This window comes from Rana temporaria, chromosome 9 (genome assembly GCF_905171775.1).
Source record: "Rana temporaria chromosome 9, aRanTem1.1, whole genome shotgun sequence".
In the NCBI taxonomy this organism is placed as follows: Eukaryota; Metazoa; Chordata; class Amphibia; order Anura; family Ranidae; genus Rana; species Rana temporaria.
In genome coordinates, this window is record NC_053497.1 from 13,509,961 (window position 1) to 13,533,939 (window position 23,979).

A 23,979-nucleotide genomic window follows, 5' to 3' on the forward strand; every position below is an offset into this window, starting at 1 on the left:
CAGATCTGTGCAGTAATTTAGTGTGAGAATTCCTCCTAGGCAGTGTTATCCATCCGGGACCTTCATCTTTCTCACCTGATCCCAATGGAGACATCATTTTGGTGTGCCGGCTATTTCATTTCCTGTAATAAAGACCTCTCACTGCTGCTCTCTCCTTGTGCAGGGGGACTGGTCTTGTCTCCGCCCCCTCATGTAGTTTTGTGCAGGCAGTCTGTAGTGGGTGGAGACTGCTGAGCCCCTCCCACAGCTCTGATGTCTCCTTGTGCAGGGTGATTGGTCTTATTAACGACCCTTCTGTTGTGGGTGGAGCTTGCTGAGCCCCTCCCACACCTCTGCTGTCTCCTTGTGCATGGTGACTGGTCTTGTCTCCGCCCCTTATGTAGTTTTGTGAAGGCAGCCTGTAGGGGGTGGAGACTGCTGAGCCCCTCCCACAGCTCTGATGTCTCCTTGTGCAGGGTGATTGGTCTTGTTAATGCCCCTCCTGTAGTTTTCTGTAGTGGGTGGAGACTGCTGAGCCCCTCCCACAGCTCTGATGTCTCCTTGTGCAGGGTGATTGGTCTTGTTAATGCCCCTCCTGTAGTTTTCTGTAGTGGGTGGAGACTGCTGAGCCCCTCCCACACCTCTGATATCTCCTTGTGCAGGGGGATTGATCTTGTTAATGCCCCTCCTGTAGTGGGTGGAGACTTTTGAGCTCCTCCCACACCTCTGATGTCTCCTTGTGCAGGGTGATTGGTCTTGTTACCGCCCCTTCTGTATTGGGTGGAGCTTGCTGAGACCCTCCCACACCTCTGCTGTCTCCTTGTGCAGGGTGACTGGTCTTGTCTCCGCCCCTCGTGTAGTTTTGTGCAGGCAGCCCGTAGTGGGTGGAGACTGCTGAGCCCCTCCCACAGCTCTGACGTCTACTTGTGCAGGGTGATTGATCTGGTTAATGCCCCTCCTGTAGTATTCTGTAGTGGGTGGAGACTGCTGAGCCCCTCCCACACCGGTGGAGACTGCTGAGCCCCTCCCACACTTCTGATGTCTCCTTGTGCAGGGTGATTGATCTTGTTAACGCCCCTTCTGTATTGGGTGGAGCTTGCTGAGCCCCTCCCACACCTCTGCTGTCTCCTTGTGCAGGGTGATTGGTCTTGTTAACGCCCCTTCTGTATTGGGTGGAGCTTGCTGAGCCCCTCCCACACCTCTGCTGTCTCCTTGTGCAGGGTGATTGGTCTTGTTAACGCCCCTTCTGTAGTGGGTGGAGCTTGCTGAGCCCCTCCCACACCTCTGATGTCTCCTTGTGCAGGGTGATTGGTCTTGTTAATGCCCCTTGTGTTGTGGGTGGAGCTTGCTGAGCCCCTCCCACACCTCTGCTGTCTCCTTGTGCAGGGTGACTGGTCTTGTCTCCGCCCCTCATGTAGTTTTGTGCAGGCAGCCCGTAGTGGGTGGAGACTGCTGAGCCCCTCCCACAGCTCTGACGTCTACTTGTGCAGGGTGATTGATCTTGTTAATGCCCCTCCTGTAGTTTTCTGTAGTGGGTGGAGACTTCTGAGCCCCTCCCACACCTCTGATGTCTCCTTGTGCAGGGTGATTGGTCTTGTTAACGCCCCTTCTGTAGTGGGTGGAGCTTGCTGAGCCCCTCCCACGGCTCTACTGTCGCCTTGCGCATGGTGATTGGTCTTGTCTCTGCCCCCCTGCTGTAGTTTTCTGTAGGGGGGTGGAGCCTGCTGAGCCCCTCCCACAGCTCTGCGGTTTCCTTTCGCAGGGTGATTGGTCTTGTCTCCGCCCCCTCCTGTAGTTTTCTGTAGTGGGTGGAGCCTGCTGGGGCATGTATGTATGTTTGCAATGCAGCTTCCTCTAATACATACCAGTCACTGTTGCTCCCTCTCCTTGGGCATGGTGATTGGTCTTGTCTCCGCCCTTCCTGTACTTTTCTGCAGGCAGCCTGTAGTGGGTGGAGCCTGCTGAGCCCCTCCCACAGTTCTGCTGTCACCTTGTGCAGGGTGATTGGTCATGTTGACACCCCCTCCTGTAGTTTTCTGTAGTGGGTGGAGCCTGCTGAGCCCTTCCCGCAGCCCCGCTGTCTCTATGCGCAGGTTGGTTGGTCTTGTCTTCCGCCCCCTGGGTGGAGCCTGCCGGGACTTGTATGCATGTTTGCAATGCAGCTTTCTCTAACACAGACCAGTCACTGCTGCTCCCTCTCCTTGTGCAGGGTGACTGGTCTTGTCTCCGCCCCCCCTCTTGCCGTTTTCTGTAGCGGGCGGGGCTTGCTGAGTCCCTCCCACAGCTTTGCTCTCTGCACAGGCACAGTGCAATATCTGGGTTTGCAAAGGCATTTGGTGCACATAAAGTGGATTTATGTTCTTTGTAACTATTAAGGAAAATGCGAAAGTATTCGGCCCCCTTGAACTTTGCGACCTTTTGCCACATTTCAGGCTTCAAACATAAAGATATAAAACTGTAATTTTTTTTGAAGAATCAACAAAAAGTGGGACACAATCATGAAGTGGAACGAAATTTATTGGATATTTCAAACTTTTTTTAACAAATAAAAAACTGAAAAATTGGGCGTGCAAAATTATTCAGCCCCTTTACTTTTAGTGCAGCAAACTCTCTCCAGAAGTTCAGTGAGGATCTCTGAATGATCCAATGGTGACCTAAATGACTAATGATGATGAATGGAATCCACCTGTGTGTAATCAAGTCTCCGTATAAATGCACCTGCACTGTGATGGTCTCAGAGGTCCGTTTGAAGCGCAGAGAGCATCATGAAGAACAAGGAACACACCAGGCAGGTCCGAGATACTGTTGTGGAGAAGTTTAAAGCCGGATTTGGATACAAAAAGATTTCCCAAGCTTTAAACATTCCAAGGAGCACTGTGTAAGCGATAATATTGAAATGGAAGGAGTATCAGACCACTGCAAATCTACGAAGACCTGGCCGTCCCTCTAAACTTTCATCTCATACAAGGAGAAGACTGATCAGAGATGCAGCCAAAGAGGCCCATGATCACTCTGGATGAACTGCAGAGATCTACAGCTGAGGTGGGAGACTCTGTCCATAGGACAACAATCAGTCCCTGTATACTGCACAAATCTGGCCTTTATGGAAGAGTGACAAGAAGAAAGCCATTTCTTAAAGATATCCATAAAAAGTGTCGTTTAAAGTTTGCCACAAGCCACCTGGGAGACACACCAAACATGTGGAAGAAGGTGCTCTGGTCAGATGAAACCAAAATAGAACTTTTTGGCAACAATGCAAAACGTTATGTTTGGCGTAAAAGCAACACAGCTCATCACCCTGAACACACCATCCCCACTGTGAAACATGGTGGTGGCAGCATCATGGTTTGGGCCTGCTTTTCTTCAGCAGGGACAGGGAAGATGGTTAAAATTGATAGGAAGATGCATTGAGCCAAATACAGGACCATTCTGGAAGAAAACCTGATGGAGTCTGCAAAAGACCTGAGACTGGGACGGAGATTTGTCTTCCAACAAGACAATGATCCAAAACATAAAGCAAAATCTACAATGGAATGGTTCACAAATAAACATATCCAGGTGTTAGAATGGCCAAGTCAAAGTCCAGACCTGAATCCAATCGAGAATCTGTGGAAAGAAACCTCACTGAGCTCGAACGGTTTTGCAAGGAGGAATGGGCAAAAATTTCATAGCCAGATTCAGAGAGACTTAGGCTGGCGTATCAGTAGATACGCCAGCCTAAGTCTGAATGTGCGTCCCCGCTTATTTAAGCGTATTCTGGTAACCAGATACGCTTAAATTAGGCTCAGATACGAGCGGCGTAAGTGTCTTAGGCTCCATTCACACCTAGGCGTTTTTACGCCCGACGCTATTGCAGCCTGAAATACGCTGGAGGGGTGATTTAACATTGTCAGCTATGGAGATGGTTCACATCTCCACGCCGAACGCCAAAACGCCGTACGCCTGAAGCTCAAAACAAGTCCCGGACCCTTTTTTTCAGGCGGCTTCGGCGTTCGGCATAGCCCACAATGTTAAATCACCCCTCCGGCGTATTTTAGGCAAAAAAACGGCGCGTTTTGTCGTGGAAAATCGCGGGACAAAACGCTGCAATTTTTCGCGGCAAATCGCGGTACAATACGCCGCGTTCCGGTGTGAATGCAGACTTACACCCTCGTATCCTAAAGTGTAATTTTTAGGCTGACCGCTAGGTGGCGCTTCCATTGCGGTCGGCGTAGAATATGTAAATCACTACTTACGCCTATTCACGAACGTACGCCCGGCCGCCGCAGTACAGATACGCCGTTTACGTAACGCATTATCAGGCCTATAGTTATTCCATCAAATAGCTGGAATAGTAATGTTAAGTATGGCCGTCGTTCCCGTGTCGAAATTCGAAAATTTTACGTCGTTTGCGTAAGTCGTCCGTGAATAGGGATTTACGTCATTTACGTCCACGTCGAAATCAATAGGCCCGTGCGGCGTACTTGATCGCAATGCACACTGGGAAATGTAGGCGGACGGCGAATGCGCCGTTCCAAAAAAAACTTCAATCACGTCAGGTCAAAGCATATTAACATAAAACACGCCCCCTCAGCCTATTTTGAATTAGGCGCGCTTGCGCCCGCTGCATTTACGCTACGCCACCGTAAGTTAGGAGGCAAGTACTTTGAGAATACAGTACTTGCCTCTCTGACTTAAGGCAGCGTATCGTAAATACGATACGCTACGCCGCCTTAAAGTTGCTGCAAACTACGTGAATCTAGCTATCAGTCTCTCGATGTGCAAAACTGATAGAGACATACCCCAAGCGACTTACAGCTGTAATCGCAGCAAAAGGTGGCGCTACAAAGTATTAACTTAAGGGGGGCTGAATAATTTTGCACGCCCAATTTTTCAGTTTTTTATTTGTTAAAAAAGTTTGAAATATCCAATAAATTTCGTTCCACTTCATGATTGTGTCCCACTTGTTGTTGATTCTTCAAAAAAAAATTACAGTTTTATATCTTTATGTTTGAAGCCTGAAATGTGGCAAAAGGTCGCAAAGTTCAAGGGGGCGAATACTTTCGCAAGGCACTGTGTATATATATATATATATATATATAAAAATGAATTGCAATGCATGCGGCTCATGCGCGTCCATCCTTCTATATGATATCCTGAGCTGCATTCTATATCCGGATGATGTGTGAGATGAGAGATCAGAGGAGCATATTGGAGAGTGGGCTGTGTGAGGAGGAAAACGCTACGTTATGTGAAGGAAGGAAACATAGGGAGGGGGAAACAATAGTTATGGAGAGACGTTTAATAAAATAGCGAGTTCCTGCTGCCTTCCTCTCCTCCTCCCCCCATGTTTTCTCCCAGCCACTGAGATATCCCTCCAGCCGCTCAGAGGACCAGCGATCAGGAGAGAACGCAGAGCATGAGCCTCCCTATCCACAGAGCATGAGCCTCCCTTCCTCTCCCCATCTGAATGCAGCTCATGTCTGCGCTCCATCCGCGGCCTGCCACTCCAGGAGACGGCTCAGGATCGCTCATTGGAGGAGGATGGATACAAAGTAACACCATGGAAGGATAACCCGGAGGACCGACATCCATAGATCCACCGTTCCCTCCCCGCCATCTATCTATCTATCTATCTATCTATCTATCTATCTATCTATCTATCCATCTATCTATCTATCGCTATACATCCATCCATCTATAGCGCCGGGTGCTCCGGAGGAAGGGAGGGGGGGACGCCAGCATAGACAGCTGTCCCTCCCGTACAATCCTTGCTTTTTGGGAATTTGCAATTGAAAGTTTGGAGAAAAAAGAAGGAGTTGTGTGAGGACGGCGGAATTTCTAGGAGAGCGCGGATCGGACGTTATAGGGGTCTCCCGGGATGGAGAAAATGCTGACAAGTCTCTCACGGGGCAAAGGTAAGACGGAGGGGAAAGAATCCTTCTATTATTTCTATACCCTGTGTTATATTGTATTTCCCTCTATCTATTATATCTATCTACAAATCCATCCTCATCCATCATTCTATCTATCTATCAATACATCCATCCATCATTCTATCTATCTATCTATCTATCTATCTATCTATCTATCTATCTATCTATCTATCTATCTATCTATCTATCTATATATCTATCTACAAATCCATCCATCCATCATTCTATCTATCTATCTATCTATCTATCTATCTATCTATCTATCTATCTATCTATCTACAAATCCATCTATCTATCTATCTATCTATCTATCTATCTATCTATCTATCTATCTATCTATCTATCATTCTATCATTCTATCTATCTACAAATCAATCCATAATTCTATCTATCTATCTATCTATCTATCTATCTATCTATCTATCTATCTATCTATCTATCTATCTGTCTATCTATCTACAAATCAATCCATAATTCTATCTATCTATCTATCTATCTATCTATCTATCTATCTATCTATCTATCTATCTATCTCTCTATCTACAAATCAATATATCTATCTATCTATCTATCTATCTATCTATCTATCTATCTCTCTCTCTCTCTCTCTCTCTCTCTCTCTCTATCTCTCTATCTCTCTATCTACAAATCAATCTATCATCTATCTATCTATCTATCTCTCTATCTATCATCTATCTATCTATCTACAAATCCATTCATCGTCCTATCTATCTATCTATCTATCTATCTATCTATCTATCTATCTATCTATCTATCTATCTCTCTCTCTCTCTCTCTCTCTATCTCTCTATCTCTCTATCTACAAATCAATCTATCATCTATCTATCTATCTATCTATCTATCTATCTATCTATCTATCTCTCTATCTATCATCTATCTATCTATCTACAAATCCATTCATCGTCCTATCTATCTATCTATCTATCTATCTATCTATCTATCTATCATTCTATCTATCTACAAATCAATCTATCATTCTATCTATCATCTACAAATCAATCTATCATCTATCTATCTACAAATCCATCCATCATTCTATCTATCTATCTATCTATCTATCTATCTATCTATCTATCTATCTCTATATCTCTCTATCTACAAATCAATCTATCATCTATCTATCTATCTACAAATCCATCCATTGTCCTATCTATATATCTATCTATCTACAAATCCATTCATCATTCTATCTATCAATCTGTCTGTATGAATTTTTTAATAAAGAAAGTTATTTGATAGAAAGAACGAGAGAGAAAAAGAGAAAGATAGATAGATAGACAGATAGACAGACAAATAAATACTGTAGATAGATAGTTAGATAATAATCTCTATTTGTCTATCTATCTTTCTTTCTATTTTTGTTTTATCTGTATCAATTTCTGTATTACTGTAAGAAAATTAACTGATTGATACAGATAAAAAATAGATAGATATATAGATAGATAGATAGTTACATAGATAGAATGATGGATGGGTTGTAGATGGATTGATGAAGTTAAATGATTACCTATCTATTTTTTTATCTGTATCAACCTTTCTATCAGGTAATTTTCTTTATACAGAAACTGATACAGATTATCATTAAACTTTATCAATCCGTCTGTAATCCATCTATCTATCTATCTATCTATCTATCTATCTATCTATCTATCTATCTATCTATCTATCTATCTATCTATCTATCTTTTATCTGTATCAAGCTTTCAATCATTTACATTTCTTTCTATCTGTATGAATTTCTCGATAAAGAAAGTTAACTGATAGAAAGATAGATACAATTAAACAAAAGATAGAAAGAATGAGAGAGAAAAAAAAGAGAGATGCAGATAAAATATAGAAAGATAGATAGGTAGATGTAAATGATTATCTATCTATCTATCTATCTATCTATCTATCTATCTATCTGTCTGTCTGTCTATCTATCTATCTATCTATATCAATCTTTCTATCATTTACTTTTCCTTCTATCTGTTTCAATTTCTGTATAAAGAAAATTAACAGATTAAAAAATGATAGAATGAATGAGAGAGAAAAATGATAGATAGATAATGGAGACATAGAGCAGAAGGTAATCTCGACAGTCTGCTACTGCTCCTTCGCTGTCCAATCAGCAGGCTAGAAGAAAGGAAATTGCTGTATTCCTTCTACAATCTGATATTGTAAAAAGTGCTGTCATCCGCCTAACAGCTCTGCTGTCTCCTTGTGCAGGGTGACTGATCTTGTCTCCGCCCATGCTGTAGTTTTCTGTAGAGGGTGGGAACTTCTGGGCCCCTCCCACAGCTCTGCTCTCCTTGTGCAGGTTGGTTTTTGTAGTGGGAGGGGCCTGCTGAGTCCCTCCCACAGCTCAGCTCTCTCTCCTTGTGCAGGGTGACTGATCTTGTCTCCGCCCCTCATGTAGTTTTCTATAGTGGGTGGGGCCTTCTGAGTCCCTTCCACAGCTATGCTCTCTCTCCTTGTGCAGGGTGACTGATCTTGTCTCCGCCCCTCATGTAGTTTTCTATAGTGGGTGGGGCCTTCTGAGTCCCTCCCACAGCTATGCTCTCTCTCCTTGTGCAGGGTGACTGATCTTGTCTCCACCCCTCATGTAGTTTTCTTTAGTGGGAGGGGCCTGCTGAGTTTCCTCCCACAGCTATACTTTCTCTCCTTGTGCAGGGTGACTGATCTTGTCTCTGCCCCTGCTGTAGTTTTCTGTAGAGGGAACTTCTGAGTCCCTCCCACAGCTCTGCTCTCTCTCCTTGTGTAGGTTGACTGATCTTGTCCCTCATGTAGCTTTCTGTAGTGGGAGGGGCCTGCTGGGTTCCTCCCACAGCTGAGCTCTCTCTCCTTCTGCAAGGTGACCACTCTTGTCTCCACCCCTTGTGTAGTTTTCTGTAGTGGGAGGGGCATGTTGGGTTCCTCCCACAGCTCAGCTCTCTCTCCTTGTGCAGGGTGACTGATCTTGTCTCCACCCATGCTGTAGTTTTCTGTAGAGGGTGGGAACTTCTGAGCCCCTCCCACAGCTCTGCTCTCCTTGGGCAGGTTGTTTTCTGTAGTGGGTTGGGCCTGCTGAGTCCCTCCCACAGCTCTGCTCTCTCTCCTTGTGTAGGTTGACTGATCTTGTCCCTCATGTAGCTTTCTGTAGTGGGAGGGGCCTGCTGGGTTCCTCCCACAGCTCAGCTTTCTCTCCTTCTGCAAGGTGACCACTCTTGTCTCCGCCCCTCCTGTAGTTTTCTGTAGTGGGAGGGGCCTGCTGGGTTTCTCCCATAGCTCAGCTCTCTCTCCTTCTGCAAGGTGACCACTCTTGTCTCCGCCCCTCCTGTAGTTTTCTGTAGTGGGAGGGGCATGCTGGGTTCCTCCCACAGCTCAGCTCTCTCTCCTTCTGCAAGGTGACCACTCTTGTCTCCGCCCCTCGTGTAGTTTTCTGTAGTGGGAGGGGCATGCTGGGTTCCTCCCACAGCTCAGCTCTCTCTCCTTTTGCAAGGTGACCACTCTTGTCTCCGCCCCTCGTGTAGTTTTCTGTAGTGGGAGGGGCATGCTGGGTTCCTCCCACAGCTCAGCTCTCTCTCCTTCTGCAAGGTGACCACTCTTGTCTCCGCCGCTTGTGTAGTTTTCTGTAGTGGGAGGGGCATGCTGGGTTCCTCCCACAGCTCAGCTCTCTCTCCTTCTGCAAGGTGACCACTCTTGTCTCCGCCCCTTGTGTAGTTTTCTGTAGTGGGAGGGGCATGCTGGGTTCCTACCACAGCTCAGGTCTCTCTCCTCCTGCAAGGTGACCACTCTTGTCTCCGCCCCTCGTGTAGTTTTCTGTAGTGGGAGGGGCATGCTGGGTTCCTCCCACAGCTTAGCTCTCCTTGTGCAGGGTGACCAATCTTGTCTCCGCCCCTCCTGTAGTTTGGTTGCACCTACTTGTGTGGTGCACAGAGCCTTATGGTTAAAGCGGGGGTTCCGCGGGTATTTTTTTTTTTTTTTTTAGATCGTTCTGCCGCTCTTACCTTTAGGAAATCTGCTCCTCATGTGTCCGAATCTCCTAACCACCACGATTATGTTTGTCCCGCAAAAGATATTTTATATAATTCATAGATGGACGTTTCCATCTTGATTGTGGGCACTCTGAAGCCCACCTGGAGTTCCTTCCGGGATACGGTGAATGCTGACGTCCCAGCATTCACCGCTCTATCCCGTGCATGTGCAGTGTTGACGGCGAGCGCCGCCGTCAACACTGCACAGTTGCCATCACAACGGCCGGCGTACTGAGGTCACGCCACCTTTTCTTTGCTTGCCGAGTCACGTGACCCGCGAGATATCGCGGGATTACAGTACAGCGCGTCTCCTGGGATTCTCATCACTCACTCCCAGGAGACATAGCGCTTGTCGGGGAAAAGCTAATACACTCCCACTCCCGCGGGGAAAGGCTGATTGACAGAACACTGATTGCTGCATTAGAAAGGTAAAGATTCTGATTTAAAAAAACAAAACAACGGATTGTGTATAGTCGATGCGTAGTGGTTTCATTAAGAGAAAGTTGTAATTTAGTGTGAACCTCTGCTTTAAAGGCCAACATAAAGCAAAAAAAAAATAATAAAGCTGGCCGTACTTTAAAACATTCGTACCAAAATTCTCAGTACATTCGATGACCTGACGAATGCCATTCAAAAGTACTTTAACCACTTCATTTTGGGGAAAAAAAATGGTTTCATGAATTAAAAAATAACAAAACAGTAAAGTTAGCCCAATTTCTTTGTATAATGTGAAAGATAATGTTACGCCGAGTAAATAGATACCTAACATGTCACGCTTTAAAATTGCGCACACTCATGGAATGGCGCCAAACTTCGGTACTTAAAAATCTCTATAGGCGGCGCTTTAATTTTTTTTAAAGGTTACCAGTTTAGAGTTACAGAGGGGGTCTAGTGCTAGAATTATTGCTCTCGCTCTAACGCACGCGGCAATTCCTCACATGTGTGGTTTGAACGGCGTTTACATATGTGGGCGGGACTTACGTGCGCGTTCGCTTCAGAGCGCAAACTACCGGGGACAGGGGCGTTTTAATTTTTTTTTTATATATTTTCTTTTTACTTTTTTTTTTTTTTTATCGCTTTTATTCCTATTACAAGGGATGTAAACCATTGTAATAGGAATGGTGTGTGACAGGTCCTCTTTATGGAGAGAGGCGGGGTCAATAAGACCCACATCTCTCCTCCAGGCTGGAAAGCATGAGATCGTGAAAAAAAATTCACCGATCTCATGCTTTCAGCCACGATTTCAGCTTTGTTTACTTCAGGGTACTCAGGCGTGATGTCATAACGTTGCGCCCGGGCCTCCGACGGTCATAGAGATGACTGGTGACCATCTAGTCTCCAGCCATCTCTATGTTCTTCATTCGGCGGCCTGCCGATTAGTTCTCTGGGCCTCCGATGGCACGGGAGAGTTTAGAGAAGCACCGGAGGGGGGGGGGTGTCAGAGAAGCACCGGAGGGGGGGGGGTGTCAGAGAAGCACCGGAGGGGGGGGGATGTCAGAGAAGCACCGGAGGGGGGGGGATGTCAGAGAAGCACCGGAGGGGGGGGATGTCAGAGAAGCACCACCGGCGGGGGGGGGGTTGTCAGTTTGGAGTTTATTTATTTTTCCCTTTTAGTGGTTGAACTAGATAGATTTGTGTCTTTTTTTCAACCAGACTAACAATGTAATTTCCACATTAGTTTTTTTTTTTCATTTCAAACCCCTCAAAACAAACTAGCATTTGGCACATCCCCCCCAAAAAAATTATAAAAAAATGTCAGTAACAGTGTGAGGTAGTATTGAGTCGATTCCATTTTTTTTTCAACTGCCTATGAACGTTATGGAGCAAGCTGTCTAGTGACCAATGACATTGTACAACCCTGCCCGCCATCTTCCTAGGGACCAATGACACTGTGCCACTCTGCTGTCACCTCCCTATCAACTGATTGCACTGTGTGATCCTGCTGCCAGCTTCTTAGTGACCGTCAAAGCTGTTCAATCCTGCTGCCAACTTCCTAGCAACCGATGATGCTGTGCAACCAGGAGCGGTTCGTCCATAGAGGGCGCCGGAGCGCCGCCCCCTCTGGCTCTCGCACAGCCACTAAAATATATAGATTCGTGCATTGTATGAATCTATATATTTTCGCCGCTGCCGCCCACTATTCAGCTGGACGGATGTTGAGTGCCAGCCAGCTGAATAACGGCAGCTGGTTGGCTGTGTGGAAGTGCTTATCAGAGCCAGCGGCTCTCATAGGCTTTCCAGGTACAGCCCTGAGGCTGTAGTTGGCTTCCTGAATGCTTATCCTCGGGACGTACCGGTGGTGCGTTCCTTGGATAAGACTGACAGGCGTCTCAGCCAATCAGGTAATCTGATTCTGGTAATCGGTAACCTGACCTGGCTGAAGCGTCATCGAGGGCGTGACGAGGGACTGGACAAGGGACATCGAGGGACGGTAGAAGCACGGCTGACCCCAGAAAGGTAAGTGCCGGGGGGGGGGGGGGGCATTTTACAGGTCACAGTGGCAGCATTTTACTGGGCACAGTGGCGACAATTGTGGGGCACAGTGGCTACAATTGCGGGGCACAGTGGCGACAATTGCGGGGCACAGTGGCTACAATTGCGGGGCACAGTGGCTACAATTGATGGGCACAGTGGCGACAATTGCAGGGCACAGTGGCGACAATTGCGGGGCACAGTGGCGACAATTGTGGGGCACAGTGGCTACAATTGATGCTCTGTGTTTTCCTCAGTCAGATCCCCCCTTCAGTGCCGTGTGATTGGAGAACCCGGAGAAGGGGCATAGCTACTGCCGACTACTGCCGGACCTTCAGAGCCTGTGCTGTTAAGGTGGCACTGCCCACGAGAGGCTCCAAGTACATTTATTGGGTCACCAGCTTTAAGTTTCCTGCCCCTCATTAACCACTTCCATACCGGGCACTTATACACCTTCCCGCCCAGACCAATGTTTAGCTTTCAGCGCTGTTGGACTTTGAATGACAATTGCGGGGTCATGCTACACTGTACCCAAACTAAATTTTTATCATTTTGTACCCACAAATAGAGATTTCTTTTGGTGGTATTTGATCACCTCTGGGATATTTATTTTCTGCAAAAAAAAAAAAAAAATGACCAAAATTTTGGAAAAAAAAAGCTTTTTTTGTTTCTGTTATAAAACATTGTAAATAAGTATGTTTTCTCCTTCACTGATGGGCACTGATGGTACTGCACTGACGGGCACTGATAAGGCGGCACTGATGGGCACAGATGAGGTGGCACTGATGTGGTGGCATTGATGGGCACTAATATGCGGCACTGATGGGCGGCACGGATGGGCACTGATAGGCGTCACGGATAGGCGGCATGGATGGGCTTGGATAGGCGGTACGGATAGGTGGCACAGATGGGCACAGATAGGCGGCACGGACGGGCACGGATAGGCGGCACAGACGGGCACTGATAGGCGGCATGGATGGGCACTGATAGGTGGCACGGATGGGCATAGATGGGCACTATTGTATGTGTTGTACTAATGTATGCCAAACAATGCCTGCCAATCAGTGATGCCCATTGTGGGCACTGATTGGCATCCATTGCGGCACTGATTGGCATCCATTTTTTGTGTCCTCCTCATCCCTGGTGGTCTAGGGTGGCATCCTTTTTTTTTTTTTTTTATCCCTGGTCTATATGGTCATCCCTGGTGGTCCAGTGGGCATCCCTGGTGGTCCAGTAGGCATCCTCGGGGGGGCCGGCTGTGCTGATAATCGATCAGCACAAACCCCCCCTGTCACAGGAGCAGCCGATCGGCTCTCCTCTACTTGCGTCTGACAGACGCGAGTGAGGAAGAGACGATTACCGGCTTTTCCTGTTTACATCGTGATCAGCCGTGATTGGACACGGCTGATCACGTGGTAAAGAGTCTCCGTGAGAGACTCTTTACCTTGATCGGTGTTGCAGGGTGTCAGACTGACACCTTGCAACAACGATCTCCGCAATGCGTGCCCCCGGGGGCGCGCAGCGGCTCAGAATCCTGAGGACGTCATATGACGTCCAGTCAGGATTCTACAACCACTTTGCCGACGTCAATATGTCATTGGCGGGCGGCAAGTGGTTAAGCTAGGTGCCCCTCCACAAATGCGGTGCCGCATTAATGTTGCATCAGAAAGATGGCTGCTTAGTGGTGGCCATCTTTAAACCTGGGGGCCCCATAATCCCCTAGTGCCCGGGGGCCCCTTGAGTTGTCAGTCCGCCCCTGCTGCAGCCCTCGGCACAGCTTTGGGTTTACATACCTTTGCCCATATAGTGTATCACAGGATACTTTATGCCAGAGGAGACATAGAGCTACAAGGACCAAGACTATATCAGTGCCATAAGTAAATCAATAATCAATGGATATCCATATGTATAGGCTACACTTTTGTTTTGTGAGGACGTGTATGCTCTATCCCGATGACGGGAAGACACAATGAAATAAGAGGTGGGTGGACCAGTTTAGCTCATCTACGAATACATCATCGGAGGAGCAGGAGGAAAGAGAGATCTATGACATGCTCTGTTGCCATAGCGATAGCAAAACTGTATTTTCACATTTTAAACTAAAAGAAGAAAACATATGGAATAGACGTATCTTCATACCGGTATATGGAAACCGATCTCACCCCGTGGCTATGAGTCACTGAAAGATCTAGTCTGTATATCCATCAACACCCAATCAGGTTCGAAGGAAATACATTTTTTTATTAAAAAAGATTCTGTCACGCCATTTTATCGCTACATAGTAACAAAAGACACAAGTCCATCTAGTTCAACCAATCAAAAAAATGTAATAAATAGAAAACCTCCATATATAGAATGACTAGGTGACCCGGGAGCCGCACATCAAGTCAAGGCCTGCGGTGTGACGGTGAATGGAAGTCTCAGCCTGGACCCCGCCATGCCACGCCCCCAGTGAGATTCACTCCGCCTACCGGAGCTTACTTGGGGATGGAGTAAGCTCAGGTGGGTGGAGTGAAATGCATTTGGGGGCGTGGCCTGGCGGGAGTCCAGGCTAAGACTGCCATTCACCATACACCTACTCACTCTCTACTATTGCCTGGAGCATAGATGACCTCCCTTCCGCTTTGCACCCAGGCGCCTGCAGAGGTGGGGGTTCTTCCCTCCTTCTCTCCTTGTTTGTGTCCATCCAGAACTGATGTGTCTCTGACCATGTCCTGTAATATGTCTGTAGTCTCTGACCATCTCCTTTACTATGTCTGCAGTCTCTGATCATCTCCTGTACTGTGTCTGCAGTCTCTGACCATCTCCTGTACTATGTCTGCAGTCTCTGACCATCTCCTGTACTATGCCTGCAGTCTCTGACCATCTCCTGTACTATGTCTGCAGTCTCTGATCATCTCCTGTACTGTGTTTGTAGTCTCTGACCATCTCCTGTATTATGTCTACAGTCTCTGACCATCTCCTGTACTATGTCTGCAGTCTCTGGTCATCTCCTGTACTGTGTTTGTAGTCTCTGACCATCGCCTGTATTATGTCTGCATTCTCTGGCCATCTCCTGTACTATGTCTGCAGTCTCTGACCATCTCCTGTACTATGTCTGCAGTCTCTGATCATCTCCTGTACTGTGTTTGTAGTCTCTGACCATCTCCTGTATTATGTCTGCAGTCTCTGACCATCTCCTGTATTATGTCTGCAGTCTCTGACCATCTCCTGTACTATGTCTGCAGTCTCTGATCATCTCCTGTACTGTGTTTGTAGTCTCTGACCATCGCCTGTATTATGTCTGCATTCTCTGGCCATCTCCTGTACTATGTCTGCAGTCTCTGACCATCTCCTGTACTATGTCTGCAGTCTCTGACCATCTCCTGTACTATGTCTGCAGTCTCTGACCATCTCCTGTACTATGCCTGCAATCTCTGACCATCTCCTGTACTATGTCTGCAGTCTCTGATCATCTCCTGTACTGTGTTTGTAGTATCTGACCATCGCATGTATTATGTCTGCATTCTCTGACCATCTACTGTACTATGTCTGCAGTCTCTGACCATCTCCTGTATCATGTCTGTAGTATGTCTGGGAGCTCTTTCTAACAGACTCTCTAGCAGAAGCTCTCTCTGTGTCCATCAGAGAGGCCCCCCCTCCAGGTCCCAATAAAGTACTCTGCTTCTCTTCCTGTATTTTGTTTATTGTTAACAGATCATGTTAGGATTTTTTGCTTTTAACTCTAAATAAGAGATCTGGGGTCTTTTAGACCCCCGATCCCTCCATAAAGAGTACCTGTCACCACCTATTACTGTCACAAGGGATGTTTGCATTCCTTCAATGGATGATTTCCCACTGGGACGGTGTGCTGGCGAAGGCGGTGAAAAAAGTCCTGCCAGCAGCATCTTTGGAGCATGTTTGTAGCGCTTAAAAAAAGTGCCTCAAAAACGCCCCTAAAACGTGCAAAAACCTAAAGGGTTTATATCTGCTTTAAGCTGATCATACATTTTCATGAACAGTTTAAAAAAAACGAAGGGCCAGATTCACAAAGGACTTACGACGGCGTATCTCCAGATATGCCGTCGTAAGACCGAATGTGAGGCGTCGTATCTCGGCGCCTGATTCAAAGAATCAGATACGCCAGAATTTGTCCAAGATTGGATTGGATTGGATTGGAATAAATGCTTATAGAGCGCTGAATGCGAGTTGTGAAACTCGCGTCTAAGTGCTTACCAACAAGTTGGGGGTATCCAGTTCCCAAGAGCAAAAAGAAGAAACTAGGACATCTAAGTAAAAGAGGGGAACAGACAAGAAATAAACAGAAATATAAAAAGAAGGGGGGGGGGGGTGGCAGGGCACAAAAAGCCTATCCCTACTCCCTGACCATGAACCGCAGCCTGGGATTAAGGCAGCGTCCTGCTAAGACGTAAGTCTTATGCCGTCGTATCTTAGGTGCATATTTCCGCTGGCCGCTAGTGGCCTTTCCATATATTTCCTGCGTTGAATATGCAAATGAGCTAGATACGCCGATTCACGAACGCACTTGCGCCCGGCGTATTAATTTACGCTGTTTACGTAAGGCGTACGACCGGCGTAACTTTACCCCTCATAAAGCAGGGGTAAGTCATGTTAAGGTATGGACGTCGGAACAGCGTCGTATTTTACGTCGTTTGCGTAAGTCCTACGTAAATGGGGATGGCCGTAGGTTACGTTCACGTCGACTAAGCATTGAGCCGTCGTAATTTAGGGAGAAAATCGTACGTGATACTGAGCATGCGCCGTTCGTTAGGCGCGTCATTTACGTGGGGTCACGATTCATTTCCATACAACACGCCCCCTACCAGCCTACTTTGAATTACGCGGGCTTAAACCGGCCCATTAACGCTACGCCACCGCAACTTACGGAGCAAGTGCTTTGCGAATACTGCACTTGCCTGTCTAAGTTGCGGCGGCGTAGCGTAAATAGGATACGCTACGCCCGCACAAAGATACGCCCAGATACGTGAATCTGGCCCTAAAAGTCTATATTAAGGATGATGTTTGGTGTTTTGTGAATGAGGCCCCGGGCATTGCCTGGAGTGTGACATCTCCTGGACGAACTTTGCTGGCCTCATGCTGATTAATAACTCCAACAGAAGTATGTCACAAAAGACTTCTTGTTCTTGCAGACCGGGACAAGATCTCCGATCGAATGACCTAGTTTCAGAACAGTTGATATTTGTCAGCTGAGACACAGACGTGAAGTCCGCGCCGGCCTTAAATATCTGCATCCTTAAAGAGGAACTCCGGTCTGGGGCTGTTCATAGTGCAAATAAAACTATTACTGTAATAAATGCATTATTATAAATCTAACAACGCCGAGGAGGGCGTCATGACAATGCCAAGTCTCCTACTGCACATCTATGAGATCGAGGCATAATGTTCCCCAGGTCTCCTACTGCTAATGCATGAGATTGAAGCACAAAGAGCACCAGGTCTCATACTGCGCATGCATGGGATCAAGGTATAAACTGCCCCAGGTATCCTGAGGCACACGCATAAGATCAATGCATACACCACCCAAGGTCTTCTACTGCTCAGACATGAGATTGAAGCATAAAGCACACCAGGTCTCCTACTGTCCATGCATGAGACTGATGTAAAAAAGGGCCCATGTATCATTCTGCGCATGCATGATCTGGAGGCATAAACCACCCCAGGTCTCCTGTTGCATATGCATGGGATTGACATAAAAAACACCCAGGTCTCCTTCTGCACATGCATGAGATCAACTCATAAACCACCCCAGGTCTCCTGCTGAAAATGTAAGAGATCAGCCTCATAAACCACCCCCTGGTCTCCTTCTGCACATGCATGTGATCAACCTCATAAACCACCCCCGGTCTCCTTCTGCACATGCATGTGATCAACCTCATAAACCACCCCCGGTCTCCTTCTGCACATGCATGTGATCAACCTCATAAACCACCCCAGGTCTCCTTCTGCACATGTAAGAGATCAGCCTAATAAACCACCCCCGGTCTCCTTCTGCACATGCATGAGATCAACCTCATAAACCACCCCAGGTCTCCTGCTACTCATGTATGAGATCTACACATAAACCACCCCAGGTCTCCTGCTACTCATGTATGAGATCTACACATAAACCACCCCAGGTCTCCTGCTGCACATGCATGAGATTTACTCATAAACCACCCCAGGTCTCCTGCTGCACATGCATGAGATTTACTCATAAACCACCCCAGATCTCCTACTGCACATGCATGAGATTTACTCATAAACCACCCCAGATCTCCTGCTGCACATGCATGAGATTTACTCATAAACCACCCCAGATATCCTGCTGCACATGCATGAGATTTACTCATAAACCACCCCAGATCTCCTACTGCACATGCATTTGATCGATCCTTGCCCTGCCCCAAGTCTCCTATCGCTCATGTGTGAGAACGAAGCATAAAGAGCTCCAGGTGTCCCATTGCATATGCATGAGACTGATGTAAAAAACGGCATAGGTTTTCTAGTGCACGTGCAAGAGATCAACTCATAAACCACCCCAAGTCTCCTATTGAGCATGATAGCCTAAAGTGTTCCGGGTCTCCCACTGCACATGCATGAGATCGACTCATAAATAACCCCAGGTCTCCTACTGTGCATGAACAAGATTGATACATATATCACCCCAGGTCTCCTACTGTGCCTGTGCAAGATCAGTACATGATAGACTAGTAAAAAACCACACAGGTCCTCTGCTCCTACTGTACATGTGCAAGATCGGGCGCCCTGACTCCTTGGCACTGGGCAATGGTGATATAGCCTTTGCAGGGGGCAGCTGTGAGGCCAGAGTTACATCATTAGTGCCTATTGAGAACCAGGAAGTGGGGGAACAAACATAAAAGTTTCCAAAAAAAACCTCTTTAAATGTGTGAGTTGAAGCGTGGACATCATCGGTGGGCTGGCACAGAACTTATTCTGAAGAAGAAGCCAGCCACCGACGCTATATTTTGTTAAATGTAGAGATGCGGGTTTCCTGTAGAAAACCTAGAAAAGAGCAAGTCATTAATATTGCATTTTTTACTTTTCCAGTTAATATTGCATTGCTATGGTCAGTCTCAAAGGGGGGGGGGGGGGTTTACGGTCCATTTTATTGGATACAGTTTTTATTATATATCTGCCAGGCATTCAGCTTTTAGTGTGATTTCTAATTACCGTATTTATCGGGGTATAGCGCGCTCCCGCGTATAGCGCGCACCCCTAAAGTTGCCCCGAATCCTGTGGAAATTTTTTTTTTGTACTTACAGTTTTGGTGTCTTGCGCGGCGTCCATCGGCGGCCTCGTCGGGTCCGGCGTCCGTCTGCGGCTACGGGTGTCCTCTTCGTCGGGTCCGGCGTCCTCCCCGCTCGTTTCCCGCGCCGAGTTTGAATACTGCGCCGACATATACAGAGCGCAGTACACTCGTGTATTGTCGGCAATGCTCGGCTACTCTCGCGCTGACGTCCTGTACGTCCAGAACGTCAGCACGGGAGGAGCCGAGACTGCCCGACAATACACAAGTGTACTGCGCTCGGTATATGTTGGCGCAGTATTCAAACTCGGCGCGGGAAAGCGGGTATCGGCGTATACCGCGCACCCACGATTTTGCCCTGATTTTCAGGGCAAAAAAGTGCACGGTATACGCCGATAAATACGGTATACAGTTGAAGAGGTATAACATTTTCCCATATTAAGATCTACATAAAATATATCATATAAAAAAAAAATTCTTATGCCTTTATCTTTTTTATTTTGTAATATGCGACATCAAAGCCCGGTCCCCGAACAGGAAACCTAGATCTGCATGTATATGGCATCCCATACACACCAGGTCTGGGTGTGAACATCAATGAGCGTATAGATGGGAGCTGTGTTTATTTTGGGTTGATCTATTGCTCGGAGTTGACCCTGACTTCTATTGTATGTTTACACAGAGTCAAGCTGTGGCTTTAGGCGCTCTTAAAGCCCACAAAGGCCTCCTTTGTTCTGCATGACTTTAAGTGCTTCTCAACATTTCAACTTTACTTTCTTCTTCCCTCTAATGTGGGGGAATGTAGGTACCAAAGCTCACCTTACTAACACCCCTAGGTTCTAGAATACAATAGAAATAGCAAGTGCACTTTTTCATGTATACGGCTACATCAAGGAAAAGCTTGAATAGATCTGATTGAAGGCAAAATGCTCCAATGTAGAAAACGTGGGGTTGGGGGTAGTGTAGTTGGACCTGTGGTATGGTCCCAGTGTGCTTGGTCCTGTGGTGTGGTCCCAGTGCGGTTGGCCCTGTGGTGTGGTCCCAGGGTGGTTGTGAGTAGCGTGGTTTGTCCTGTGGTGTGGTCCCAGTGTGCTTGGCAGCAGTGTGGTTGGGCATGTGGGCATGTGGTGTAATACCAGTGTGAGTGTTGTTGAAATAGTGTGATTGGTCCTGTGGTGTGGTCCCAGTGTAGGTAAAAATAGTGTGGTTGGTCCTGTGGTTTGGTCCTAGTGTGGTTGGGAGTAGTGTAGTTGGCCCTGTGGTCAGGCCCGGATCCCTTTGCTGCTGCCGAAAATGGCATTGAGAGGCGGGGGGGGTGCTGCTGCCGAAAATGGCATTGAGAGGCGGGGGGGGTGCTGCTGCCGAAAATGGCATTGAGAGGCGGGGGGGGGGGGGGATGTTGCTGCCGAAAATGACATTGAGAGGCGGGGGGTGCTGCTGACGAAAATGGCATTGAGAGGCGGGGGGGGGTGCTCCTGCCGAATATGACATTGAGAGGCGGGGGGATGTTGCTGCCAAAAATGACATTGATCATTGGGGGGTGCTGCTGCCGAAAATGACATTGAGAACCATCTCACCTCCTCTTCCCTCTGTTTTCTCTCCTCTCACCATCCGTGACATGACAGGGGGGACTCCCGAATTAAAAGTGTCCTCTCCTTTCAGCTGCAGTGCCGCCCCTGCACCCACTGCCGCCCCGAGGCCTGGCCTTGTTGGCCTTGTCTGGAATCCGGCCCTGCCTGTGGTGTTGTCCCAGTGTAGTTGGGAGTCATGTGGTTGACCCTATGGTGTGGACCCAGAAAGGTTAGGACTCGGAGTATTGTGGTTTGTCCCAGTGTGGTTGGGAGTAGTGTGTTTGGTCCTGTGGTATGCTCCCAGTGTGGTTGGGAGTAGTGTGATTGGTCCTGTGGTTTGGTCCCATGTGAGGTTGGGAGTTGTGTGGCTGGTCCTGTGGTGTGGTCCCAGTGTGGTTGGGAGTAGTGTGTTTGGTCCTGTTGTATGCTCCCAGTGTGGTTGGAAGTAGTAGTGTGGACCCAGCAAGGTTAGGAGTATTGTGGTTTGTTCAAGTGTGGTTCTGAGTAGTTTGGTTGGTCCTGTGGTGTGATTCCAGTGAGCCCCAGCTAGGAGACAGAAGGTCTTATGCCGCGTACACACGATCAGTCGATCCGATGAGAGCGGACCGATGGACCGTTTGCATCGGTTAACCGATGAAGCTGACTGATGGTCCGTCGCGCCTACACACCATCGGTTAAAAAAACGATCGTAACCAACGCAGTGACGTAAAACACAACGACGTGCTGAGAAAAATTAAGTTCAATGCTTCCGAGCATGCGTCGACTTGATTCTGAGCATGCATGGATTTTTAACCGATGGTTGTGCCTACTAACGATTGTTTTTTTACCATCGGTTAGGAATCCATCGGTTAAATTTAAAACAAGTTGGCTTTTTTTTAACCGATGGTTAAATAACCTATGGAGCCCACACACGATCGGTTTGGACCGATGAAAACGGTCCATCAGACCATTCTCATCGGTTTAACTGATCGTGTGTACGCGGCATTATCCCAGGAGTTAGGTGGGCTCCTATCCCAATACCACAACAGGCACCAATAGATGATAGACCCAGTGCTCTCAATAATGTAAGAGACCAGGTCAGACCGGCACCCTCCCTCTTTTCTGCAATACAATAGTGTATGGGGACACTTGTGCTGAGGGGCGTGACTGTTACTCAACTCTGCCAGAGCAGAGTGCTGCAGTGGGACGATACTTGTGCTGAGGGGTGTGGCTATTACTTAACTCTGCCAGAGCAGAGTGCTGCAGTGGGACGATACTTGTGCTGAGGGGTGTGGCTGTTACTCAACTCTGCCAGAGCAGAGTGCTGCGGTGGGAGGATACTTGTGCTGAGGGGTGTGGCTGTTACTCAACTCTGCCAGAGCAGAGTGCTGCGGTGGGACGATACTTGTGCTGAGGGGTGTGGCTGTTACTCAACTCTGCCAGAGCAGAGTGCTGCGGTGGGAGGATACTTGTGCTGAGGGGCGTGACTGTTACTCAACTCTGCCAGAGCAGAGTGCTGCAGTGGGACGATACTTGTGCTGAGGGGTGTGGCTGTTACTCAACTCTGCCAGAGCAGAGTGCTGCGGTGGGAGGATACTTGTGCTGAGGGGTGTGGCTGTTACTCAACTCTGCCAGAGCAGAGTGCTGCGGTGGGAAGATACTTGTGCTGAGGGGTGTGGCTGTTACTCAACTCTGCCAGAGCAGAGTGCTGCGGTGGGAGGATACTTGTGCTGAGGGGTGTGGCTGTTACTCAACTCTGCCAGAGCAGAGTTCTGCGGTGGGAAGATACTTGTGCTGAGGGGCGTGACCGTTACTCAACTCTGCCAGAGCAGAGTGCTGCAGTGGGACGATACTTGTGCTGAGGGGTGTGGCTGTTACTCAACTCTGCCAGAGCAGAGTGCTGCGGTGGGAGGATACTTGTGCTGAGGGGTGTGGCTATTACTCAGCTCTGCCAGAGCAGAGTGCTGCAGTGGGACGATACTTGTGCTGAGGGGTGTGGCTATTACTCAGCTCTGCCAGAGCAGAGTGCTACGGTGGGAGGATACTTGTGCTGAGGGGTGTGGCTATTACTCAGCTCTGCCAGAGCAGAGTGCTGCGGTGGGAAGATACTTGTGCTGAGGGGTGTGTCTGTTACTCAGCCCTGCAATGTGAGAGCAGGAAGCAGAAAGAAAACATCCCAAGTAAATATCGCATGTGGGTGTGCAGGGCTATACAGATATAAGGGGCAAGAGTTAAAGGGGTTGTAAACCTTCCCATTTTTTCACCTTAATGCATCCTATGCAGATGAAAAAACATCCGATAACCGAAAACATACATAGTAAAATATAGATAATTAAAAAATTGCGAAAAATGTAATATTTATTAAAAATAAAGGTATATTTCTAATATAATATAATATTAGTGAAAAAAAGTTATACAATTTTGCAATATAAAAAAAACAACAGTGCACAAATAACAACCATAGATAAAAAAAATATATAAATATACATATACAAAATGTAATTTTTAGAAAAAATATAAGTATGTTTATAATATAATATATTTGTTGAAAAGTTATATAAAAATTTAGCAATATAAAAAGTTGCACAAATAATAACCATAGATAAAAATATATATATATATATATATATATATATATATACTGTATATATATATATATATATATATATATATATATATATATATATATATATACAAAATGTGATTTTTAGTAAAAAATATAGGTATGTTTATAATATAATATAATAAAATATAATATATTAGTTAAAAAGTCACAAAAT

General features: G+C 46.9%; 1 protein-coding gene across 3 annotated transcripts in view; it reads left to right on the forward strand.

Annotated features, from left to right (window-relative positions):
• NHSL2 (NHS like 2) overlaps window positions 1-23,979 on the forward strand; it is a 166,862-nt gene that overhangs the window by 48,776 nt on the left and 94,107 nt on the right. The window contains exon 1 of one of the 3 annotated variants that reach the window (XM_040322826.1): window positions 5,666-5,876. The exons of the other annotated variants lie outside the window; for them this stretch is intronic. Coding sequence (XP_040178760.1) covers window positions 5,840-5,876 — 37 coding nt within the window. The 5' untranslated portion in view covers window positions 5,666-5,839. Of the gene's footprint in view, window positions 1-5,665; window positions 5,877-23,979 lie in introns of those variants that run through there. 3 annotated transcript variants of the gene reach the window in all.